This window comes from Asparagus officinalis, unplaced genomic scaffold (assembly GCF_001876935.1).
Source record: "Asparagus officinalis unplaced genomic scaffold, Aspof.V1 AsparagusV1_Un349, whole genome shotgun sequence".
Lineage (NCBI taxonomy): Eukaryota > Viridiplantae > Streptophyta > Magnoliopsida > Asparagales > Asparagaceae > Asparagus > Asparagus officinalis.
The window spans coordinates 31377-46907 of NW_017972614.1; the positions used below are offsets into that span (position 1 = coordinate 31377).

At 41.1% G+C, this 15531-nt stretch overlaps 1 protein-coding gene across 1 annotated transcript; it reads right to left on the bottom strand.

Moving 5' to 3' along the window:
• Positions 1-12018: 12018 nt before the first annotated feature.
• Positions 12019-15088, bottom strand: LOC109827662 (30S ribosomal protein S1, chloroplastic-like; the record flags this gene model as incomplete). Its single annotated transcript, XM_020394673.1, has 4 exons — positions 12019-12449; positions 14295-14381; positions 14542-14652; positions 14735-15088. Coding segments are annotated over 4 exons (687 nt in total), but the record flags the coding sequence as incomplete, so codon positions are not given.
• Between the last annotated feature and the right edge of the window lie 443 nt (positions 15089-15531).

Below are 15531 nucleotides of genomic sequence, written 5' to 3' on the forward strand. Positions count from 1 at the left end.
GGCATCGTTATTTTGAGATGCAAATATTTTTTCAAAGAACCGTCGCCTCACTAGCTGATAAGGCCTTTTCAACAATCCCAAATATCTTCCTACCACTTTTGACCCTACCCCATTAACAACCAAATAAATAAGACCTCATGATTTTGCTTGCCATACCTTAGTTTAGAAGCCTGGTGCCGAGGCCCAGCAATTGAGCATGAAATGCCAAGCTTATACGGATGAATACATCCATTCAACCGAAGAATTCGTTGAGGATACAATCCCACCTTAAAACCACCATGAGATGCATGAGCAGCTCGCACTTAAATCCTAAAGTGCCCTCAGGCCTCTACCCAATTTAATCTACCTGAAAGGCTTTCAATTATTAGTACTTTCGGCCGATCTGAAATGCTAGTTACATGAATTTCTTTTTTCTCTCTACTTTGACTTGAGAATTGGCCCAGTTGGATGGCTATCTTGCTCACTATGTGACGCCCTTTTGTGATCAGCTAAATAAATTTTGAATGTGATTTTTGTAGCAGTTTTGCGAAATTAAAATTTTGTAAGCTCTCCCGCATGAAAAGTATTTGTTTTGTGCATATGTTTGATATTCGCGTTAAAGCGCCATTGCATGAGGGCGCCGTGCATCCCTACTCTATTTGGCTTTCACTCCTCCTAATTTTTATTGTCTATTTTTTTTACTGCCAGGGACAAGCGCCAAAATTCTAAGCTTGTGCCGGCGCCAGTTGATTAAACACGCTTAAAATATGCCATTATCTTAGTGTGTTTTAAGCATGATTTACGATGTGTTTAATGCATATTATCGTGTTTAGATCCGAGGCATACTGCCCTGTTCTTTATGTTCTTATATGTAGTTATTGGCTCAAGCATTGCGCAAAGATTTTGATGATTCGCTTGCAATGATCTTTACAAGAGTTGCAAGCCAACACAAGATTTTTAGAAGGCCCATGGTTCTGCATCCTGCTTGAAGAAAATGCGATGCCACGCAGCTATGAAGACTGCCCGCAATTTCCGCACCATGCATGCAGTTTGAATCAAGAAAAAACTCAAAAGCCATGAAAGTTGTAGATCTCCTTCAAACAGCGCATTCCAATGCAACTCTGAATCACCCTCATTCCGAGGTCTGACGCCCAAAAGTTATAGCCAACACATACCAAAAAACGCCCATTCAGAAGAAACAAGCACAAAATCAGCCAAAAACAACCCCTACCACCACCCTCCGGTGTGGTTGCCCCAGCCAGCACCACAACCCCGGGTGCCGCGGCACCGAATTTACGCTTATTTGTCCAGATTTTGGGGACATATAAAGCAGATGTTTTGACTTAGGCCGTTTTAGATATCTTTTGTTATGTTCTTTTAGCCATCACACTAGCCAACTATTCTATTCGCGCGTTCAAATATTGCATAGGACAAGACATTAATCTCTTTGTAGAAGCATTGGATTGCAAGCCCTTCTTATTTTTGAAGATTTCAATTGCAAAGACGGGGTTAATTATTTCCTCTCTTTTGATTTAGTTTCTTCTTATTGAATTGATTTGCCATAATATTTGATTGTCTTCTCTTATTCCATCATGTTGCTGCCAGTATGATTTTCTGTCTAGGATTGCCGGAAAGAATCCCAACTTTTTGGGCTGATTGGATGATGACATTTGAGATAGTGTTCTTGGTTGAAAGTGTTAAAAAGTACTTTGCAACTTTGCATTTCTAGCTGTTTTAATTTTGCTTGCATTCGCCCTTGCATCACCGCTCCATTAGCACATCATTACGCGTAATTAATGAAGGACTGAAAGCGTGCAGATTAATACCGGCATACTGCCTAGAAATTAAGCACGCGGCCAGCCGAACCAACGAAAGTAGGCTAGATTCCTGAGGAATTTGATTTGGCATTAGTCTATAAAGCCTTAATGGCGCTTTAACTTTAATCTTAATTCACGAAAGCCTAGCGTTAATTGCAGCATGATTAGCACCGATCTTTAGACCTTGAAAGAGGCCCCTTTAGATTAATTTTAGGCTAATTCACCCCCTTTTTAGATTAAACCAACACCAAGAATTGCAAATAATTCATTCATGAACACCTAAGTTGGCTTCGCGTGATAGTGATAACCCAATCCTAGTCCTTCATTATATTGAATTCCATCCGATTAGTTGTTTATTTTATTTTATTTAATCTCTTCTAATTCACTCATTAATTTAGCTAGTTGAATAACGTGAGATTTGGTAATTAACTCTAGTCCCTGTGGGATCGACCTTGATAGCTACAACGAGTCTGTGCGCTTGCAGATTTTGCCTATCACCTGGTATGGATCATTGGATAGCAGTCAAAAGGGTTATGAGGTATCTTCAGAAAACAAAAGATTACATGCTCACATACAGAAAATCAGAAAAATTAGAGGTCATTGGGTATTCGGATTCTGATTTTGCTGGATGCCAAGCAAGATAGCAGAAAGTCTACATCAGGCTATATTTATATGTTAGCAGGAGGAGCTATATCATGGAAAAGTGTCAAACAAACACTAGTAGCTTCCTCCACTATGGCAGCAGAATTTGTAGTTTGCTATGAGGCATCCAATCACGGAATATGGCTGCGAAATTTTGTCACGGGACTGCGCATTTTTAAAAATGTTGAAAGACCACTAAGGTTATGTTATGACAATAAATCTGCAGTAATGTATTCCAATAACAACAGGAGCTCAACTAAGTCAAAACATATTGACATTAAGTTCCTGGTTGTGAAAGAAAGGGTACAGAGTGGACAAATATCTATAGAGCACATTGGGACAAACTCCATGATAGCTGATTCTCTTACTAAGGGACTGCCACCTAAGGTCTTTCATGAACATTCTGCTCATATGGGTGTGGTATTATTTGAGGATATTATGTTTTAATGGGAGTTTGTAATTGTGGTGCTTTATGTTTGGTTGTATTGTCTGATCAGAATAAAGTATTCAGTTAAGACACTCTGTTACATTATGTTTGGTTTTGACCTCACTAAGGAGGACCAGTTGAAAATAGACATGTACTGATCGCATTGCATGTAATTTTCATGCTGGACATCCATGATTGATCTATGTCGTTTGATTGTATTGGTATATTTGACCATTGATGGGTCGAGTCACGATAAATGTGATGAATGCCGCTTTGATCCTATATTGATATAGTCAATGGATGAGATTGTTCGGAAATACCTTTTCAGTGATAGCAATTTTTGAGCTCATAAGGTTATACACAATTTAAGGAATCATATGGTGCCCAAGTGGGAGATTGTTGGATTTAATCTAATAAATCTATTTGTGGGCACATATGATTAATCAATGTGTATTGCTATCTTTCAGGATAACCCACTAAAGTGATCAATTAAGTTGGGTTAATTTGGTATTTAAATAAGTCATGGGGTTATATGTGCAGATACCAGGTTGTAATTGTGATTTATTGAGGGGCTAAATTACAAAAGTATAACATCTATAAATAAGGAGTTATGGTCCCTAACCTAGGGTTACACTCTCTAATTCTCTTCACCCCTATCTAGAGAGAGAAATTCGGATTTAGAGAAACCCTAAGGTTAGAAGATCATTGAAACCCAAATCAAGATTTCTTCTATGGATTCAGGTATAATCTTCTGCACTCTTTTGATTATTGTTAATCTCTTTGAATTAATCATGGCTATATGGTTTTAGATCTCAAGTTTTGGTTTAGATCTAACAGTAATTTCTTGTAGCGGTATTCATGAAATACAACAGGTGAAATATGCCTTAAATTGTCAAAATTCGAGGAGACTTTCCTTGGTTCCATCATTGCCTTCATTTTCCTTAAATATAAGAAAAGTACTCTGGGAATGTCCATGAACTATATGTGAAGTTCAGGTCAAAGCTAGATCAGTCAGTTTCAGCAGTCTTTTAAGGTTGGAGTATGGCTTTTTATAGAACGACAGTCCTTATTAGTTACTATGTTACGCGGGTACTTCTACTATGAAGTTGTACCCATACCCGACACTTACTTGTACCCGAACTTCATGAACACTCATTGGATATATGCATACATTTATGTAGACATGTGCTCAAATATATGATATATATTTCAATTTAAAACACTTGTCAAAAACCTCTTAACGTTTATCTCACACTTGCACAATGCTCACGTCCATTTCTTAAAATTCGTTAGACATAAGTCGTGTTCATTTTAGCCCATACTAAGTTCTAAAATGTGATTTTAAAGGGTCGTCTTTGAGTTTCTAGTTCAGATATGAGTAGCTTCCGATTGATAATAATCAACATAATAAAATAAACTTTAAAACATATATAAGTCTTAATTCTAGTAATAGGTAAATTGAAAAACAATAACAATCTCATGTAATTGATTAATCTCTCTCTCTCTGTCTCTCTCTCTCGTGTGTGTGTGTGTGTATATATATATATATATATATATACTTAAAAAAGAGTTGATTTGAACTGAGAATCGGTCCTCAAGCCAAGGATGAAGAAGCTCTTGTTGCAGATCTCCAAAGCTCCAGAAATGCTCTAAGGATCCTGTTGACTAGCCAAGAAGTTCCAACCGACCGCCTGAAAGATCCAGCCCCGAACTAAGTTGATTTCTTAGTTATTTATAGGGGATTAAAGGGTGTAACCACCTCCTTAATTCGCTCCTAAGTGGGGCTAATGGGATGTAACCACCCCCCTTAAATCACTCCTGAGTGGAGTTATGATCCCCTCAGATCGTGGGAAACGGTTTTGAAACCGTTCAACTCGTGTTTGAACGAGTCAAACGCAGATCCTGCATTCTGGCATGAATTCTGTGTCCAAACGCAATGCCTAAAAGCTTGAACGCAGCATCTGGAAGCTCGGACGCAGCGTTGTGAAGTTGCGTTGTGCAGTGATTTGGAGCTGCGTTCTACGGCTGATTGGAGCTGCGTTTGAGCGACTGTTTGAACTGCGTCTGACAACGATTGGAGTTGCGTCTGATAGCGGATTGGAGCTGCGTCTGGCAGCGGATTGGAGCTGATGTGACCTGCGTTTACAGCGTTTCTGGGTTGCGTTTGCAGCGATTTGGAAGCTGCGTTTGAGCTGCGTTCGTGGCTATGAACGCGGTGCGTCTTGATGCTGGTGTGCAGGGAGGACTTCCACAGTTTGATTTGAAGAGACCGTCGATTTGTAGTCTCTTTCTGTCGAAGTGTTGCTAAAGATCGTCATTTTGTAATCTTTGCTTTAGCTCTCTGATATATGAGAGTCGTCAAATTATAACTCCCAATGTTGATTATGAAGGCTGTTTGATTAGAGCTTCCACCAGTTATCGTGAAGGTCGTCAGATTGTAACCTTTAGCGATCTACGTGAAAGTCTTCAAATTGTAGCCTTCTGGAAGTTGTCAGATTGTAACTCTCATCATCGGTGTTTTGATGGGGACCAGCTATCTATTGTGATTTTTTGACAGCCTACAGAACCCCCTCAAAAGTTTTCGAAAGTTCGCGGTTGACTGGGATGAATTTTCGGAATACTTTGGATTTCAACTCTGATCTTGGAGCTGTTGATTCCTTGTGGTAAAGGATTTGTTCTCTGCACTTGCTTCGAAGGCATCATGGTTGAAGGGATTTGCCACGTAGGACCTGTGTGAACTCCTATTCGGGCTAGGAGGTCGGTTTGCAAGTTGTGTCGATAGGTCTCTACCAGTGTAGACTGTGTCATTCCTGACGAACACCGGAGAGCCATGGTTCGGAACCTTTTGACGAAGGCTTTGACGGACTCCCTCTTTTTCTGCTTGGTGGCGAGAAGGGTATGAATGAAGACTTCTGTATCCTCTTCAAAGAATCTTGATAGGAATAGTCTCTCTAGATCTGCCCATTTTTGGATACATCCCGCAGGTAGTTTCCTGAACCATTCAAAGGCAACTTCCTTGAGGGTGCCAATGAACAATCGAGCTAATATGGCGTCGTTTGATGGCTAGCATGTGGATTGTCTAAGTCCGTTCCACATGTAACGTTGTGCTAAGAGAATGAACCCTCTTAGACTTGATGCTATGATTTTGAATACATAGACTTTGTCATTTTCACGGGAAAAGACTAACCGGCAACGCGTGTTAGGCGTAGGCTTATCTCTAATTAGGGATCGAGATAAAGTCCCTCATGCGTGTAAAACATGGATTTTTGGTGTCGTTTCTTCCTATGTGGCTTGAAACACCGAAAGAAAGTTGGAAGCGCCAGAGGTGTAATATTAACTTGGCATGAATTTTCTTTATAATTAATCCGTTGGGGATTTTATAATGACAACTTGCTATTCTTGTTGAAAAGGATTAACAAGTTCATTGGGGGGTTTGACTGTTAGAGGTGTAATGTTAACCTAACAGTATTTTATGGACCTATCGCTCCATTGATGAGAGTCGATAAGTGGAAAGTGTTGCGATCGGAGCAACTTTGAGGACCTATCGCTCTATTGACGAGAGTCGATAAGTTGATTTTATCAGAGGTGTTTGATATTAACGTGACAAGAGAATGTTGCGATCGGAGCAACTTTGAGAACCTATCGCTCTATTGACGAGAGTCGATAAGTTGATTTTGTCAGAGGTGTTTGATATTAACGTGACAAGAGAATGTTGCGATCGGAGCAACTTTGAGGACTTATCGCTCTATTAGGAAGAGTCGATAAGTTAATTGTCAGAGGTTTGGTGTTAACATGACGGGAATTTGTTGCGATCGGAGCAACTTTGTGGACTTATCATCCTATTGAAGAGGATTAATAAGTGAATTTGTCAGATGTATGATGTTAACGTGACAAGATTGTGTTGCGATGGGAGCAACTTTGTAGACTTATCATCCTATTGATGAGGATTGATAAGTGAGTTTTGTCAGAGGTTTAGTGTTAACGTGACAGGATGTGTTCTTGTGACTTGCACAAGATTTTAGGAATTAGCGTCTCGCTGGGGAAACTTGCTAAATGAGTTTATCATCAAAAGCGATAAATTTTGATGCTTGTGATTTGAACAAGATTTTGAAGACTTAGCGTCTTGCTGGGGAAGATTGCGATTTGAGCAATTTCGAGGACCTATCATCCTATTGATAAGGATTGATAAGTTGATTGTCAGAGGTGTATTGTTAACGTGACAAATTGGGAGTGATGCAAGCTGCATTCATACTCTGTGGGGTGATGATCATCAGAAGTGTAATGTTAATTTAACGATGTGAAATATTTATTACTCTTAATCCAATGGATTCCAAGTAACCAACCCCCAGTCTTGATTAAGACTTAGCAGGGGAATAAAAAGAGGTAGACAAGGCACATCACCTAGTAGGGCACTATCCATGAAGTCGGAATAGAGGCACATCACATGCTGTTAACGTGATAGTTTTGGTGGACCCGCCATCCTACTTGAAGAGGATTGGTGGGGGAACTTGGAGGAAAAGGACTATCAGAGGTGACGGTTAACGTGATAGTTTTGATGGACCCGCCATCCTACTTGAAGAGGATTGGTGGGAGAATTTGGAGGAACTAGACTATCAGAGGTGACGGTTAACGTGATAGTTTTGGCGGACCCTCCATCCTACTTAAAGAGGATTGGTGGGGGAATTTGGAGGAAGGTAGACTATCAGAGGTGATCATTAACGTGATAGTTTTAGTGGACCGCCATCCTATTGAAGAGGATTGGTGGGGGAATTTGAAGAAAAAAGGACTATCAGAGGTGACGGTTAACATGATAGTTTTGTGGACCCGCCATCCTATTGAAGAGGATTAGCAAGTTGATGGACTATCAGAGGTAAATGTTAACGTGATAGTTTTAGTGGCCCCGCCATCCTATTGAAGAGGATTGGTGGGGGAATTTGGAGAAAGGTAGACTATCAGAGGTGATCATTAACGTGATAGTTTTAGTGGACCCGCCATCCTATTGAAGAGGATTTGGTGGAGAAATTTGGAGAAACTAGACTATCAGAGGTAACTGTTAACGTGATAGTTTTGATGGACCCACCATCCTATTGAGGAGGATTGGTGAGGGAATTTACATAACAACTCAGAAAATTTATTACTTATATTCCAATGGACTACAAATAAACCAACCCCCAGTCTTGAACAAGTGCAGGGGGGAAGGGTAGACGTGACACATTGCCTAGTGAGCCACTGTCTAACGAGTTTGACTATCAGAGGTAACTGTTAACGTGATAGTTATTGGACCCACCATTCTACTGGAAAGGATTGGCTTCAGCGGCCGTAGTATCTTCCGGTTCTGACTGGGAAGAGTGAGCTTGGTCCGATTGCTCAGGAGAAGGTTGGGCTTGGTCCGATTGCTCAGGTTGATCTTGCCTACTTTGTTCTTCAGCTTTGATCCTGGCAATAATCTTTTGAGCCTGTTCGCCTTGAGAGATTAGTTGTCTCCAAGAACGACATTCTGCAACTCCGATTCGGGCTAGGAGGTCTGTCTGCAAGTTGTGCCGACAAGTCTCTACTAAAGTAGACTGTGTCATACCTGACGAACACCGGAGAGCCATGGTTCGGAACCTTTTGACGAAGGCTTTGACAGACTCCCTCTTCTTTTGCTTAGTGGCTAGAAGGGTATGGATGGAGACTTCCGTATCCTCTTCGAAGAATCTTGACAGGAAGAGTCTCTCTAGATCTGTCCACTTTTGGATACATCCGGCAGGCAGTTTTCTGAACCATCCAAAGGCAACTCCCTTGAGGGTGCCAATGAATAATCGAGCCAGTATGGCGTCGTTTGATATCACATTTCCAGTCTGTGACTTGAAATGATAGATATGTTGGTTTGGTGATCCCGTGCCGTCAAAAGTTTGTAGCGTCGGGACTTCGAATTTTGGAGGATAAGGGGCTGTATCCCATTCGGCAGGATAGGGTCTGACAACTCCCTCGTCTTGGAGCTCGCTTCTGTTAGCCATGGCATTAAGGCGGGCTTCCAATTCTTCCATTTTGACAGACTGGAGATTCTGTTCGTTCTCCGTCTCTCTTCCTTCATCAGAGGAAGATTCTATGTTGTGGGCTTCTTGGTCAGAAGCCGTGTCATCAACCACTTTTCCCTTCCCTTTGCTTGTGTGAGGTCGGGATGAAGGCGTTTTTCCTCTCCGGGAGGATTCTTGCCTAGGTGGCGAAACTGTCTTCTGAGATTTGGCCTTGTCTGTGACAATTTGAGTCAACAGGGCCATGAGTTCATTGATGGCCTCTTGCTGAGATTTGAGCATGGCCTCCTGCTCATCAAGTCTCTTCGCGAGATCTTCATGGCTTTCTGTCATATAGGCAGAGCTCTCATGTTCAACAAAAGAGCTTGATGATTGGGACTCTGCAATGATCATATTGATAGTGACTCTAGGATACTCTGTCTCTGGAGACTTCTTCCTGTGAGAACGTCGTTGTTGGTTGGGCAAAGCAACGTTCGTAAATTGGTCGAACACCAACAGTTTGGCCACATATGAGCAACATTGATATTCCGAAAGGACCGTAGGAATCAGCCGTTCACATTGGAATGAACGAATGACTTGTTGCATCGGTCTTTCTCTCGATATGAACTCTCTCAAATCTGTTGTGAAGATTCAAGGAGAACTACTCACAGATCGTGAGGTTTGAATTGGAACCCCCAGTCCATGATTGGACATGACTGGCTCTTGGTGAACATGGATCTGGTTGAGATGCCTTGAATCCATGAACTTCTTATATCCGCCCATTAATCTAGTCGCGCTACGCAGAGTATTCGGGGGTCTCGCTGCCCGGTCAGCGAGCCGGGGGTCCAGGGGGCGGCGCGCCCCTGGCCAGGGGGTCCGGGGGGGATGGAATACCCCCCGGCGGGGTTCGGGGCAGCGCCCCGAAGCTCCACGATATATACCAGGCTCTGTATTGGATTTCGTCAACTGAACGCATGCCTGAGCTTCAGGTTTTGCTGATGAAACGCATATTCATCAGTTACATGCAAAATTTAGCAAGTGTGAATTCTGATTATCAGAGATCAAATTATTGGGCCATGTTATTAATCGGGAGGGCATTGCAGTGGATCCAGCTAAAGTAGTGGTCCTTCTAGATTGGGAGCCACCGAAGACCATTATAGAGATTTGTAGCTTCTTAGGTCTGACGGGCTATTACAGAAAGTTTATTCAAGATTTTTTTAAAGATCGTGATGCCGCTTACATGCCTTACTAAGAAGGGTGTACCATTTGTTTCGGGCATGGAGTGCCAGGAAGCCTTTGAGACTTTAAAGGCTAAATTGATTATTCCCAGCAGTGATAAGACTTTCGTCGTCTACATGGATGCGTCATTATCGGGTCTTGGAGGTGTTCTGATGCAGACCTAAAGAGTTGTGGCTTATATTTTGAGGCAGTTGAGGACTCAAGAGTAGAACTATCCCACTGTTTGTTGGAAAATTTGTAGTAAAAGAAACGAAGGAAAATTGATTTGTATTCCTTTAATCTCAGTTACAATTGGATTTCCTGATTACAAAAGAGAGGAGAATGATCTGGATTCTCCCCTTTGTTTAATTCTGGGTTCTTCACGGTGGCGATGAGATGCCTCCCTCGAATGCTCGCGTCGAGTTTGCTTCTCGTTGACGATCCGACGTCTTGTTTCACTGGAACATAGTCTTCTCCTCACGATTTGACGTTGTGGAGAACTCTGAACGAGTTTAAAACTCTATGAAAGAGTTGATTTAACCGAAAGTCGGTTATAAGCCAAGGATGAAGAAGATCTTGTTGCCGATCTCCAAAGCTCCAACCGAAGGATGAATGATCCTCTTTTCGCTGCCAAGAAGTTCCAACCGACCGCCTCGAAAGATCCAGCCCCGATCTGATTATCAAAAATCCCCCTTTTAACTCTGTTGAGTTTGTCGTTATTTATAGGGGATTAAGGGGTGTAACCACCTCCTTAATTCGCTCCTAAGTGGGGCTAATGGGATGTAACCGCCCCTTAAATCACTCCTGAGTGGAGTTGTGATCCCCTCGTATCGTGGGAAACGGTTTTGGAACCGTTCAGCTCGTGTTTGAACGAGTCAAACGCAGGCCCGCGTTATGACGTGAGTTCTGCATTCAAACGCAGTGTCTGGAAGCTTGAACGCATCGTCTGGAAGTTCGGACGCAGCAATTAGAAGCTGCGTTTGCAGCGTTGGAATCTACGTCTGAGCTGCGTTTGCAGCGATTTGGAAGCTGCGTCTGGCGGTGATTTGAGCTGCGTCTGGCGGCGATTTGAGCTGCGTCTGGCGTCGATTTGAGCTGCGTTTGGCAGCGATTAGAGCTGTGTCTGGCAGCGATGTGAGCTGCGTCTGGGTTGCGTTTGCAGCGATTTGGAAGCTGCGTTTGAGCTGCGTTCGTGGCTATGAACGCGGTGCGTCTTGATGCTGGTGTGCAGGGAGGACTTCCACAGTTTGATTTGAAGAGACCGTCGATTTGTAGTCTCTTTCTGTCGAAGCGTTGCAAAGATCGTCATTTTGTAATCTTTGCTTTAGCTCTCTGATATATGAGAGTCGTCAGATTGTAACTCCCGATGTTGATTATGAAGGCTGTTTGATTAGAGCTTCCATCAGTTATCGTGAAGGTCGTCAGATTGTAACCTTTAGCGATCTACGTGAAAGTCTTCAAATTGTAGCCTTCTGGAAGTTGTCAGATTGTAACTCTCATCATCGGTGTTTTGATGGGGATCAGCTATCTATTGTGATTTTTTGACAGCCTACAGGTATCCACACCCCTACCAAGAATTAGGATCCTCTCCTAATGAATCCTCTCCTAATATCTCCTAATAAGAAGATGTTGGCCTTTGATTTATCAATCAAAGACCAAGATCTTATCCTTATCTCCCCCTACTTTTGTGCATGAGGAGATCTTAGCCTTTGATTGATAAATCAAAGGTCAAGATCTCGTTAGGAGATATTAGGAACCCTCTCATTAGGAGAGAGAATCCGGATCCACCTACCAATACCTACACCCGTTGTGTACCAATACCTGTTTTCATGCTACTTAGGCCACTGACCATAATTTATTTATTTTTTCTTTAAACCTGTTTATGATGAATATTGAAAAACAAGTAATCCTTTGAATGGGGGAAAGAAACCACAATCAAGACACAGTAAAACGCTGGAAATCGATTTACATAAATAAAATTGCACAGTTCTACAACCGTACACAATCACATGCAAGTTCGCGTAACCCCTCCTTTCCCATTTACAAGACAAAAGTGGGTGTGCCTTATTCATGCTGATTGTGGATGCAATACAAAAGCGTGCGCTAGTTCCTCCCCCTCCTGAGAGCTTTCATGTTGGCAAATTCCCTCCACCCCAAAAGAATAGAATTCTCTCTCCATGAAAAGCCAAAACAGAAGGAAAGTTAAAGGTACAAAGTGTTACAGATTGACATCTCTTATGATTCCTTTTCGTCTGAAGTAACGCCCTCAGCCTCTTCTGCCGGAGGAGCCTCACTTAAGTCCAGACCCTCCGTCGGCAAGTCTGATGTCAGCGGCCCTAGAATCCCCTCCGAACTCAGACTCAATCCACTCTGCAACAAGGTTAAAGTAAGGTACATAACACAGCCTTTTGGTACACAAACTAAATAAAGCAGTCGTAATTTCAAGGATAAAGCTTGAAGCTTGGGCTGGCAATCTTTTGAAACACGCCATCCATATCAATAATTATAATTCATAGTAATAATTATCTCAGAGCTTGGGATAATCATATTACACCGACTTCTAACCCTTCTTGCCAGGAAGCTGGCGCGTTCTCTTGGGATTTGGATCCTCTCCGGTACTAAAAAGTAACGGAGAGACCATTGCTTTCACAATAGCTGTTGATTGATTAACGAAATGTTTTGATTGATTAATGGAAGGCAGTGATTTGTCTTATTAAGTGTAAAATAGGAACGAGCGCAATTCATGAGGTTGTGATAAATGTTATTCTTGTAACGGATTAGAATTGCCCATCACTGTCAATTAAATAATCACCGCTTTGCATTAAAAGCAGTGGTTTCTCAACTACTCTATGGTAGTGGAGAACTAGTCTAGAGATGATCCAAATTCTACAGAATTCCATTTTTCTGGATAGTTGTCCGTGCATAATTTCAACACATTCCAATAGCAAGTTATGTGTGAGAGTGTGGTTGTGTAACCAATGTCTACCACATATCAACTCTGAAGGTAGACTAAAGTCGTATTTATATCAAATTATTAGTTATTGTAAAAAAGAACTACAGATGATGTTTATGTAGCTCATCTTTATTATATAACCACTGGGAATTTTTCCTTCTTATCTTTTAAAGTTTCGCAGCAATCATCTTTAAAATAGGGTTACAATACAAAAACCACCATTAAGGTTAGATTAATACACAAACCCTTTAAAGGGGATTCCGGTAACAATCAACCATCTGAGATGGGCAAGGAGATTGGGCCAATGGAAGATGAAAACAAAAGCGGGGAATATGAGGGGAAAAAATAGCGTAAATTACACAAACCCCAAGAGCTTTCAGCATTTTGCAATAAACCCCCAATATCGGCCTTTAAATGTTGAATATGCTTAAACTGAGCTTACTGAGATGGGCAAGGAAATTGGGCCAATGGAAGATGAAAATAAAAGGCGGGAATGTGAGGGGGGAAAAACTGTAAATTACACCAAATCCCCAAGAGCTTTCAGCATTTTGCAATAAACCCCCAATATTGCACTAAACCTCCATTAACTTTTTGGAATTGTAGATAAACCACATAAATTAGAACGAAAAAAACAACATAAAATGGCATTTTCAAATGTATTGGGGGTTTAGTGTAATTAACCTAAAAGATATTGGGGGTTTTCTACAAAAGTTATTGGGGGTTTAGTTCAATTTTGAAAGTTTTCGGGGTTTACTCCAATACATTAAAAGTTTTTGGGGGTTTAGTATAATTTACCCAAAAAATACTCACGGATTTCAATGGAAGTTCACCGAAAAAATTGCCAAGTTGCATTGCTAGCAGAACCCCTTCAAATGTGGTTCTGTATTAATTAAACTTTAATGGTGATTTTATATTGTCACCCCATTTTTAAGGTGGATTCTGTTAAAAAAGAACCCTTTTTTTAAACTTTGAATGATTTCCTTTATTGAGTGCAAGTCTATGAGATTGTGCAGATGAAACAAAAGTGCCGACACTTCCACCACCTTACTATCTAACGCAAAGAAGACTTTTCAACTCAATATCTCTACAAGTTCTTAAATCTTTAAAAGATCATGACTATATTAATCATGTATTCTTACGTCGTGGGTAATCATCAATTTAAAAGGGTGAGATTCTAACAAAATACTATGAAATTATCTGCTTGCTGAAAAATTAAGATAGATCTCATTTAAATTGCAAGACTCCTAAAGGGAAGCAGTTACCTCAGGCTGAAATCTCAGCATATCAGCACGTGCCATTGCCTCTGCTTGAGCTATTCTCTGCCTGAAAGTCTGAGCCATCTCATCCGCCTTCACAAAGAAGTCAAACAAGAATACTCATAGTTAATGAATGAGACGAGCGTCAACAAAATTGAATGACAGAATAGGATTCATATAGCCAACTCCAAAATTTTGGGACCAAGGCTTTGCTATTGTTTATAAAAAAATTAAATTTCCTCAAAAGTAGTACCTTCTCAAAGACAAGCTTTGGATTGCGAATCATGTCACCAGGCGTTGGCTCCAACTTCTTTGTAGAAAGACTCACCCGCCCTCTTTCACGGTCATGGCTCAGTATCATAACCTTTTTCATTAAAAAAAGTCCAATTAGAATTAGAAAAATAGCATGGCAAGATTTGGCTTATAAGAAAATTGAAATTAGTTACCTTGAGGGTGTCACCAGGTTGCAATACTGTTGCAATGTCAGAAACACGGTCATGACTGATTTGGCTGACATGGAGAAGCCCGTTAATTCCACCAATGTCAATAAAGGCACCATATGGCTTTAGGCTCTGAACTGTTCCCAAAACAACGGATCCAATTCCAAGCTGCGCTTGGCTATCAGCCATAGCCCTCCGGTTGCTGAGGACAAGCCTAGATTGTTCCTCATCAACCTCCATGAATTTTAGAGGTATTTCCTTGTCTAGGAGCTCTTCTGCACTCGATTTCTGGTTAACATTCAAACCAGACGTACAACCATCAGCCAAATAGTCACATGCTGGGGATCCAAACACATGTAAATTTCACAAACACCCAAAACTGTGGGCCCTTTCCCATGAAACCCCTGAACTTTGCCTTTCCTAAACTCCCTAACTTTTTACGAAACCCCTCAACTTTTGCGACAAAGCCCCCAGCTTTCCTTTTCCTTGCGCACGAGTCAAGGTCAGAGCTCATGATCTTTGTTTTTTTCTATTTTTTGAAAACTTCAAATATCATGTATTTTCAACTGAATTTTACTTATAATCTTAGGAAATTATGAAACTTTCAGGTTAATTTTACAAGATGGCTTTCTCAACCAAATCCATTCAGTTGAAGAGATATTTACTTTTTAGAGAAAATATCTACACGGTTTATATAGTTTAAAAAATGTCATAATAAACAAAGTATTCCTCATGCTTTACAAATTAAAATTCTTGAGATAGCCTGAAATAAGAGTGCAGTACAAAGCACGAATGAAATGTTA